Source organism: Pipra filicauda, unplaced genomic scaffold (genome assembly GCF_003945595.2).
Source record: "Pipra filicauda isolate LSUMZ 115617 unplaced genomic scaffold, ASM394559v2 scaffold294_size920599_pilon, whole genome shotgun sequence".
Taxonomy (NCBI): Eukaryota; Metazoa; Chordata; class Aves; order Passeriformes; family Pipridae; genus Pipra; species Pipra filicauda.
The window spans coordinates 300555-311164 of record NW_024104414.1 but is presented as its reverse complement, the minus strand read 5'-3'; the positions used below and the strand labels follow the sequence as shown (position 1 = coordinate 311164).

General features: G+C 49.0%; 1 protein-coding gene across 2 annotated transcripts in view; it reads right to left on the bottom strand.

The window, feature by feature from the left end:
• Nucleotides 1-462: 462 nt before the first annotated feature.
• The window catches only part of MLLT1 (MLLT1 super elongation complex subunit), a 32971-nt gene continuing 22823 nt past the window's right edge, over nucleotides 463-10610 (bottom strand). Inside the window, exons 7-12 of one of the 2 annotated variants that reach the window (XM_027715434.2) lie at nucleotides 8472-8568; nucleotides 7575-7686; nucleotides 6278-6377; nucleotides 5987-6058; nucleotides 5329-5400; nucleotides 463-4510 (exon numbers count right to left, since the gene is read on the bottom strand). In XM_027715434.2, the coding sequence (XP_027571235.1) occupies nucleotides 4382-4510; nucleotides 5329-5400; nucleotides 5987-6058; nucleotides 6278-6377; nucleotides 7575-7686; nucleotides 8472-8568 (582 nt within the window). In that variant the 3' untranslated portion in view covers nucleotides 463-4381. The remainder of the gene's footprint in view (nucleotides 4511-5328; nucleotides 5401-5986; nucleotides 6059-6277; nucleotides 6378-7574; nucleotides 7687-8471; nucleotides 8569-10610) is intronic. The other variant, XM_027715436.2, reaches the window with a different exon arrangement.

Below are 10610 nucleotides of genomic sequence, written 5' to 3'. Positions count from 1 at the left end.
CTTGGGAATCCTTGAGGCTGGAGCTGCTCCTGGGGCAGCCCAGGGCTGTGTGACATTCCCACAGTGGGAAGGGGATGGAAGGTCTCACCCTTACCCTGTGCTGAGGAACCTGTGCCAGAGCTCTGGGCCCTGGTTTGGGCTTGGGACAAGGTCTGGCATGTTCCAGGAACAGTGGAGACTCCCCCAAATCCCATGGGAGCAGATGGGGAGCACTTGCACCTCTCCTGCTCTGGCCTGTTTCCCCTCACATGAACCACCGTAAAGTCCAGTGTATTAAGGGACATCAGAGCCTTCCCCCACCATCCTGTCCTTAAAATGATTCCCTTTTCCTTAGCTTTTCACCTCCCCCTGCAGCCAAGGGCATCACCAGCTTTGGTGCTCTTAATGGGAAACATTTTCCATGAGGAGGTGCCACAGTGTCATCCCTGGAGAAGCAACACAACAACCAAAAACCACTTGAAGTTTTACTTTTCCATCTTACTTTATTTCACTTTTTCTAGAAAATTCCTCCATAGTTCCACAAATTTAACAAAAAGTTTAAAATTCAGGACCAACAATCCTGTAACGTATTACAAACATGAGTTTTGTTGTTTTTTTTTTTTTTTTTTTTTTTTTTTTTTTTTTTTTTTTTTTTTTTTTTTTTTTTAATTTGTTTTTTAAATCTTGCAGTTAGTCTTGGGCCAGCTGCATTTCTTACAGCTGAGTGAAGAACTCATCTCCCAACACAACTTTTAAAATCCTTAAGTGACGAGGTATTTAATACCTCGGCTCTAGGCAGAAATACAATTAAAAATTCTCTAGAAGTTGAAGTACTTACATTTTTTCTTTAGGAGTGCAAACTCATCTTGTCAGTTTTTGATGGCTATTTCATGCCCCAGGGAAGCCACACCGAGTGATTTGGGTCCTTTTGAGCACTAATACCTGTCCAGGTGCACCAGGGGTGGCCACAGCATCACCCCTGGGCGAGCAGAAAGGAGCCTCATCCAAGCACAAGGGGCTCCAGTGCATCCCCAATGGAAAATCCGTGGAACCAGAGCGACTCGGGCACCTCCAGAAGGGACGTTCCAACCTCTGTCACCATCAAACACATTCCAAGATCTGACAAAAAAAACTCCTTCTGGATTGTTGCATCAATTGCTTGGCTGGTTCTGATGCTCCCACTGCACCCAGCGATCCCACGGGTGGCAGAGTCATTGCACTTCCATGGATTCAGCCTGACCGCAGCCGGCCTTGCTACCTACGGCTCCCAGACTCCGGCTGGACTTTGGCTCCAGCCTTCCTTCCTTTCCTCTTTTTTTAATTTTTCCTCTTTTAATACATGTCAGTAATGAAAGCCTCAAGGCTTAATACACAGCAGACCAGGACCCAGGACAACGCTCCCGGCCCCTCTTCTGCCCTTGGATCTGACGGCCAAGGACGATGAGGAGCCGAGTCCTGATCTCACCTCCAACACGATTCAACTCACAGCAACTCTGGAAGCCTTCAGGGCTGAGCAGCACCTGTTTGTGCCACCAGCAACATGATGAAGGACATGGAAAAGTAACAGAGTCCTGCATGTTTTCCTTGGAAAAACCATTATGGCTACAAGTCAATTTGGGATTTTCTTTTTTTTTTTTTTTTTTTTCCTTTTTTTAACAACGCAAGCTACGACACATCCTCGAGGACCTGAAGCAATGCCTGCAGCAGCACTGCCCCCTCCTTCCTAGAGTACAATAATCCATCCATGCTCTCAAGAGTGACACAAGAACAAACACTTTATCCACAAAAACCTGTACACGGCTTGTTCAGCACAGCGTTCAGCCAGCCTAGAGGGAATCTACACAGGGAACTCCAAGGGGACACAAGATGAGGCCCAAATCTGACCATCCTTTGCTTGTAGAGTCATTCCTCCTGTGCTCCCCAATGCTACTACATACCCCAAAAAACAACAACTCTGTAGAACAACTAAGTACTTGCAAGAAACCTTTTTAGTAACAAATCAGCATGTGCACACAATGGAGAACTATCGCTGGGGGAAAATCCTACCTCGGGTTCTCAGGGGGAATTATAAACAGTCTAAAAAAATCCACATGTAAAATACTTCTTATGAAAACCAAACCAAAGCCCTCTCAATACTCAGCAGATTTCACCAAGAAAGTCACTTCCAGGACAGGACGATGCCATGGCCGTGAGCCCTGGGCGCTTCCAGCCACATTCAGGAACACGCTCCCACATGTGTTCTTGGACTGGCTGGGAGCTGGGTGACCATGTGGATGTTGACTGAGAAGGGGTAGGAGGGAGGTGGCACCTCTGGTCCCCCATGGGGCACCTCTGGAGGCCGTGGATAGTCCCAGAAGTGCTGCGACACAGAGCTGTGGGAGCGACAAACCCCGCTGGAGAGAGTCAGCAAAGAGATCTGAAGCCACCACGGCTGCTCCTCTGCTTTGGGGACAGGACTGTGCCACCAACCCCCCCTCCCATGGCAGTGCCAGGGAGCTCAGTTGTGGGGCACAAAGCTGCCTCCTCTGTGCCACAGATCCAACAGAGACATGAGGGGTTCGCAACTACCCACCACAGGGTCTGTGGCCACCGTCCTCCACCACGGCACATCCCAGCTCCTGCTCTTCCCACTGTCCTCCACCTCCTCAGGGTTCCTATCCAGGCTTGGCATCGTCCATCAAGAAAGAAAACAGCTGAGATCACTGGTGTGACAGGGTTTGCACCTGGCATGAGCTTGAATTTTTACATATATATATATGTGTCCGTGTATACACACACAATGACACATGAAAGGTGGTACAATGACAAAATTAATGGGAATCAGGTCAACATGACCCAACTCAAACAAGCTTATCATCATATTGCCACTTCAGTTGATTAGTTGCAACATTTCCATGATAAAGAAAGGGGGTAACCCAAAACAAGGGACAGCAAACCTGGAGCGGTGCAACCCCCCCAGGATCACCGCTGCTCCCTCGATGCCTGTGCCCCATTTGGCAAAAGCTTTATACCCCCCCTTGGAAAAATGAGCAATTCCTTGGAAAATACTGAATTTTAGGGACCAGGAGCGTAACACAGCTTTGATGAAGGCAGCGGGATTCCTGCACATCCACCTGGACAACACTTGGAGGCCAATACTAGTTTGACTAGAAATATAGGAGAGGTTCTGGATTAGTGTTTATGTTTCCTGCCTTTTCCTGCACAGGCAGAGGGGTGGCAGAGGGAGGAGGAAACAAACCTGACTGCACTTGTGTTTTTACATCAGCATCTCCCAGGTGTGTCCAAAGACCAAGTTCTCCCTTGTTTTGGTTTTCCCAAAGTACAGCCACTACTATAGGGGCCACTGTAGGAGATTCCTCTTTGAGAACACAGGACAAAACCAAATCACGTGTTTTGGCAAAGTTATCCAACACTGACAAATGGAAAAGACGAGGGGTGAGCCCCTTCTGGAGCGTGGGATATGTGGAGGTTGCTGTCCAGCTTCCTTACACTACAAATTATCCACAAGAGGCAACTAACAAACGAGTCAAATCTTATTAAGCGCCTTCTCCTGCCAGAGCCATTAAAAAAAACAACAGAAAAACACACCCTTAAGATCATAAGACCCAACTAGGCCCTTCTTATACGTACAGTACATACATATATATAATATATATATATAAAATATACAGCTTACAGTTTTGGAGTCCTATTACAGTTAAAGCAGACTGAAAGGAGTGGGACTTTGTTTAGGAGCTCAGATCAACAAACAAGACATCTCCAAACCCCAGTGGGAGACAGCAGATTCCAGACGCCTGTTCAGCGAGCACAGGGAGCTGGGGGTCCTGTTCCCACTGGGAGCTGAGTTACAGCAGTGCTCTGGACTGAACCGCGGCAGGACCACTGGCAATTCCCAACTGCAATCCGTCTCCTCTCCTCTGCAGCAGACCAGCAGGAACCTGGGAAGCCTCCTCTGTCACCAGTCTCTTTGTAAAAGCCAATCTGGCTTGGCAGAGCTGCAGGGATCAGGACACACAGGGGCTGTTCCCGAGGTTTGGTGATGGAAAAAACATCGTCCACACTTCCTCGGATCTCAGAGACGCCTGAAAATGTGCTCTTGAAACACGAGTTGCTTGAAGTAAAAACCAAATAGGTTTGTGCAGCGAAGTGCAGCTCGTCTGCTCTGCCTGGGGCCTGGCCCAGCCTCCACACGAGGCCAGGGAGGGCAGACTCAGCAAGACGGGCACTGGTTTGAAGCCTACGAGAAAGTGCAGCTGGCTGAGCGTTCCTAGAGCATGGCTGTTCTCTAAGGCAGTGCTTCGGGGGAGGCAGGAGGATAAGAAGGCCTAGTTCCATGGGTTTTCCTGGTACCAATGAAGGGGGTTTCTGGTTTCAGAGCAGCCTGCTTCCCTCAGGCCAAGCGTCATGTGGCCACCGCCTCCAGGTAGCTCTGCAGCTTGCGGACGGTCGTCTCATCCAGGGAGAAGAGGTCAAAGTCAAAGGTTGTGTTGGTGACGTTGAAATGCCCGGTTTCCTCAATGAGATTCACGATCTGGGCAGGAAAGGGGACAGGAAGGATGTACAGAGACCTCACCAGGGGTAGGGACAGCAGGTATGCAGAACCCACCCAGTCCTCTCCCATCCCTTTGGGACAGCCTCAGCAATGAGGATGTCTCGCAACAGGAAGGGAATTCTCTCCCAAAAAAGCAAAATAGCTCCTCCTGCATGCTTGACTAGCTCAGTCTGGACAGTGATGTGGGCATGTTTCTTTCCTTTTAACCACAGAATCATGGAATATCCTGAGCTGGAAGGGACCCACAGGGATCATCCAGTCCAACCCCTGGCCCTGCCCAGGACACCCCAACGATCCCACCCTGTCCCTCAGAGCGTTGTCCAAAGGCTCCTGGAGCTCTGGCAGCCTTGGGGCCGTGCCCACTGCCCTGGGGAGCCTGGGCAGTGCCCCAGCACCCTGTGGGGGAAGAACCTTTCCCTGAGATCCATCCCAAGCCCCCTGGCACAGCTCCAGCCCTTCCCTGGGTCCTGTCCCTGGTCCCAGAGCAGAGCTCAGTGCCTGCCCCTCTGCCTCCCCTCAGGAGGAAGCTGTCAGTCAGACCAAGCTGTCAGTCAGACCAGGAGTTCCCAGCTCTGGGACCACTGCCCGGATGGAGAGTGAAGATGCCCACATCACACTCCTGTATCTTTTCCAACAAAAGCATCACATCCACAGCTGATTTTTATATTTTTTTCCTCCATATCTCTGCTTTCAAAGCAAAGCAGACCTTCTCAGGAAGGGTCAAGCATCCCAGGGGTCTGACTGAGACTCTTGGACACACAGATTCCCAGGGAACAGCAGGTGTCAGGGATCTGTACCTGCTGTAGCACGTTGCGCTCCCGGAGTGCCATGAGTCGCCTGTGGAGCTCCACCAGTTCATCTGTGTAGGCCTGTGCAGGAACAGAAACAGTGACACACGTGGGGTGTTTGAAGGCTGCCCAAGGGACTTCCCTAGTGAGGATCACAGGAACTTGAGGCCCTTTCAGGAATGTTCCTATTCCAAATTTTTCCCTACAGTGGGAAACGCAGGATTGTTTATACGCTCAACATGTTATTGTTTTAATATAAGACTGGTTTGGTTTGTCTTTTTTTTTTAATTTTAATTTTATTTAGGCAGCCAACAATAGGTCTGTATCAGCAAAGCTGAACTCATTTAACTCACAGAATCATGGAACTATAGAATGGTTTGGGTTCGGAGGGACCTTAAAGCTCTTCCCATTCCCACCTCCTGCCATGGTCAAGGACAGCTTCCCCTATCCCAGGTTGCTTCAACCTGGCCTTGGGCAATTCCAGGGATGGGGCAGCCACAGCTTCTCTGGGCAACCTGTGCCAGGGCCTCACCACCCTCCCAGGGAAGAATTTCTTCCTAATATCCAATCTAAACCTGCCTCCCTGCAGCTTAAGGCCATTCCCCCTTGTCCTGTTACTACACGTGGAAAGTCCCTATCCAATAAGGTCCCTCTCCACATGACACACCTTGTCATACGTTCCCTTCTTCAGGATCTTCTCTGGCTTGTTACAAGACTCTGGGCTTTTCCTTCCAGATGCCTGAGAGTAAAAAAATCCCCAACATTAGGGACCAAAATCAGCTCAGACACCAGGGTGGTGTCATGGCTTGGGCACAGAGCACTGAACAGGGAGAAATGACCCGTCTGAGGAGCACAGTGAAACAGGGAAACTTTGGTTCAAGAGAGAACTAACAGTGCAGGAAGCAGGCGGGCAGAAAGCAGGGCTGTGTGGGGAGGGGGATGTCATAGGATGTCATACCTTGTTGTTTGCTGGGGGCAGCTTCTGCCCGGGGGGCGGGTCTCGGCTGGGCGGGCAGGAGTCGGCGCTGTTGTCACTGTCACTGTCACTGAGGCTCAGTCTGGAAAACCACCAGCAGAGAATGAGCATCCCCAGGGAACAGGAACCTCACCCACCTGCCACCTGAACTCCACAGAGCTTCTTTAGCATTCTCTTATTATCATTCTTTATTATTCTCTACTTTATCACAGACTGCTCCGTTGTCTGGGAGAATCGGTCAGTCTGTGATTCCGAGAATCCCAGTTTTCCCAGCTGATGTCATCTCCCATTCCCTGGGCAGGCAGAGCAGGGAGTTTTAGTTACATTACAGCCAATGGTTAGTTCAACTCTGTCATACACACATTCCCTAGAACAATTCAGCACCACTTGATTTTCACAAGCAGCAACTGTTCCTTTCAGGAATTCATCCCAAGATCACTGAGTACCTGCACAGCAGGCTCAGCAACACTGAGCACAAAAAAATGCTCTTAGTGTTGCTGGTGTGGCCTTTGAGATTTCCTATTTATTCTCATTCTTCTTGTGGCCCCACAGATGTACCATGGCAGGTATCCTACCTGTGATGAGCTTGGAAAACTGTCTAAAAAAACACCCTCCCAAGTCTCTCCATTCCTGTTTAGTTGATGATGACAAAGTGCAATAGTGGATATTTGTTTTGGTGAACACCAGCATCACTTGAAATTTGCAGCTGCTACGTGGGCCAAGCATTTGGGTTAAAACATTCAGCCTGAGACTCTGGGTTTTGGCTATAACAGCATTTCCTGAGGGGAGAAGGATGAAATTCAACTATTTGCAAGGACTGAAGCAGGAAACAGCTGTAGTTGAGTCCCAGAGGAGGGGAGTAGAACTGTCAGTACATATGGTGGGCACAGACTGACTCTTCTGCTGTGTCTGTCACCAGCAGCTAGAGCAGCACACACTTGTTGAATCCCTGCAGATCAAAGGTGTCACACTCCATTCAGCTCAGCAGAGATCTGCGGGTGACAATGAGGTGAGTGTTTGAAGGGGTTCACTCACTAACAGCTGCCAGCCCAGCCCAGCACTTCCCAGTGCCTTCCTCTCTTTGAGCTCCTCACCTCACTCTGGTCTCACCAGCCCTGTGTCCTCACCCCACACTAAGTGACCACACATCTGCCCTCCCTGCCCTCTCACACACAGCTCCATCCTTTGATTCCTCTCTCTAAATGGAGGGCACCCAAAAATACCAAACACAAGAGGGCAAAAAGCCAAACAAACATCTTTCTTCCGGATTTGTTACCACCTGGAATCCCGGCTGACTGGGTTTGCTTTGACTGCTGCCTCCTCCCCAGAGGAACTGTCGTCATCATCTGACTCCTCCGACTGCAGATCCTCCACCATGGAACGCAGGGGGCCTGGGGGCACAGGGGAGACAGGAATTCAGCACCAGGACACATGTAGCAACTCCATCCCAGCTCCAAACTGGGATAATTACTGAGATACATCCCAGATTTCCCAGTGAGATGTCATTGGCTTTATCACTTTGCACAAAGCTGTTGGTAAAGGACACCGTGTCCCAGGCTCGAAGCTAAAGCAGAGCTGGTAAACTTTACAACTCCCTCCCCCCAAATCCTCCCACTCTCTTCCCAAATGAAAACAAAAGGACACATTTTTTCATGTGTTTGGGGCTGATTTAAATGCCACTTGAGACAGTATTTGCAGCAACAGAGCTTTTGCTACAGTTAGAACAGCTACTATTGCCACAGTTTATCTCTCTGGGTTATCAGTGGAGGAATCTGAGAAAGAAGCTATTCCACACTTGCAAAGTGATGAATGGCACATTTATAATTTTTAATAAAACATAGATGAGGTTGGAGAACTGTTCTGGTGACTTTACAGATCAGGCAGCAGCAACACGTTTATAAACCGAGGCAGAAACCAAAGCCAACAGGGAAAGAACCAAATCCACAGGGATTCCCTAGTCATAAATTAGCTGCCAAAAGAAGAAAAATACTTGTTCATGATTATGTTGTGATATTATTGCCTTTTCTTGCTGAAGCATCACAGCTCCAACACATGGCTGCATGCAAGGAACTGTATGAACCTTACAGAGAGTACTGAAAAAGCAGATTTAATTCTCTTGAGCCTTTTAAGGTTACGCAAGGGAGGTTTTAACAAACTGTTATTTCTTGCAACACACCTTGACTGTGGTTCTGAGACGGCTCGAAATCAGAGTCAGAGCTGGAGTCGGAGCTGGAGCTGGAGTTGGAAGGGCTGGACTGGACAGACTTTACCCCCCATAAAAGGGAATAAAAGAAAAAGAATCTTAATCTTTCTAATCCAGAAAACCAGAGCACAAAGCACAGTGAGAACAGGAGAACTGGAGCACTCTGCAACATCACACAGCACTGAATGCAGTTCTTAGGATTACAGAAGTGTGAGGGGAATAAAATAAAATAAAAACAACATTTATGAAAGTTTGGTAGGATGCAGCTCAGCACTCCTGGGAGCAGCATCAAGGGCTCCCCCCAAAACCCTGCAAGCCACCAGTTCCAAATAACCTCAAGTGATGAAATACAGCAGCTGAAAACTGTTTAAGTGAAAACCCCTTACTGTGAAGTGGAAAGATGATCAGCACAGAACCCAGAACAAAGCCGTCTTTATCAAAGCCCTCTTAAAACGTGTATTTATTGTACCCACCAACTTTCCTCTGAACACCTTGGACTGGTCACTGAACATGGAATCATAGCCATGGAATGGTTTGGGTTGGAAGGGACCTTAAAAATCATCCCATTCCACCCCCTGCCATGGCCAGGGACACCTTCCACTAGCCCAGGTGGCTCCAAGCCCCATCCAACCTGGCCTTGGACACTTCCAGGGATGGGGCAGCCACAGCTGCTCTGGGCAACCTGTGCCAGGGCCTCACCTCCCTCACAATAAAGAATTTTTTCTCAATATCCCATCTAAACCTACTCTCTGTCAGTTTGAAGCCATTCCCCCTTGTCCTGTTACTCCAGACACTTGTAAATAGCCTCTCTCCACCTTCCTTGTAGGCTCCCTTCAGTTCGTGGAAGGCCACAATTAGGTCACCCCAAAGCCTTCTCTTCTCCAGGCTGGACAATCCCAATTCTCTCAGCCTTTCCTCACAGGCAGAAAGAGATGTCTATCCTAACTAGCTCAATTGACTCCAGAATTAGTTCTGAATTATTATTATACTCTCAAACCTGTTGTTTTTGCACCAATTTCAAATTTGATTGTGAAAACATCCCAGTGACCAGCTAAATAAACTCTTGTGAACCCAACTCCTCTGTCAACATTGGTCAGAAATGCCAGGAACATCCTGTGCAGTAAGAGGGAATGAAGAGGAAAATGAACTATTGAAAACAGCAGCATCCAGACAGGGAGTTTGGGTGCTCCATGTGCTGTTAATCGTAAATCAATATTAAATCAGACACTGTACAGCGACCACCTGCGTTACCTTGAGGGGCCGCCAGGGGACAGCAGAGGCCACGGAAACGCCTTCGGCCCCAAAACGGCTCCTGAAATCCCTTAAAAGCATGGGGGGGGGGCGGTACTTATCAGGTTCTAAAGATTCTCAACGTACTGTAATATCTTGCCTTTTTTTTTAAGTAATTCTATGGAAATTAGCGTTTCAATTTCACTGCTTCATTTCCAGGAATCTGTCTGTTACTTCCACTACCAAATCCTGATCCTATTGAAGAATCACACATTCTCATTGATCAATCAACTGTCTCACAGAAAAGGTTAATGCTATAAAAACAACATGAAAGGTAGAAAGAGGCACATCAGCAGCTCTGGGCACTGGTAAGTGTAAGTGGCAGCAGGACTTTCTATCCCAATACCAGCCTTCCCTGTAATTTATCACAGAATCCCAGAATCATTTATGTTGGAAGAGACCTCCAAGGTTATCCAGTCCAACCTGTGACTGATCCCCCACCTTGTCCCCCAGCCCAGAGCACTGAGTGCCACGTCCAGTTGTTCCCTGGACACCTCCAGGGATGGGGACTCCAAATCTCCTTGGGCAGCCCCTTCCAACGGCTGACCACCCTTTCCAAGAAGAAATTCCTCCTGATGTCCAACCTCAACCTCCCCTGGCACAGCTTGAGGCTGTTTCCTCTTGTCCTGTCCCTTGTTCCCTGGGAGCAGAGCCAGACCCCCCTGCCCCCCCGGCTCCCCCCTCCTGTCTCAGGAGACTGAGAAGGTCCCCCCTGAGCCTCCTTTTCTCCAGGCTGAGCCCCCCCAGCTCCCTCAGCTGCTCCTGGTGCTCCAGACCCTTCTCCAGCTCTGTTCCCTTCTCCAGACACTCTCCAGCCCCTCA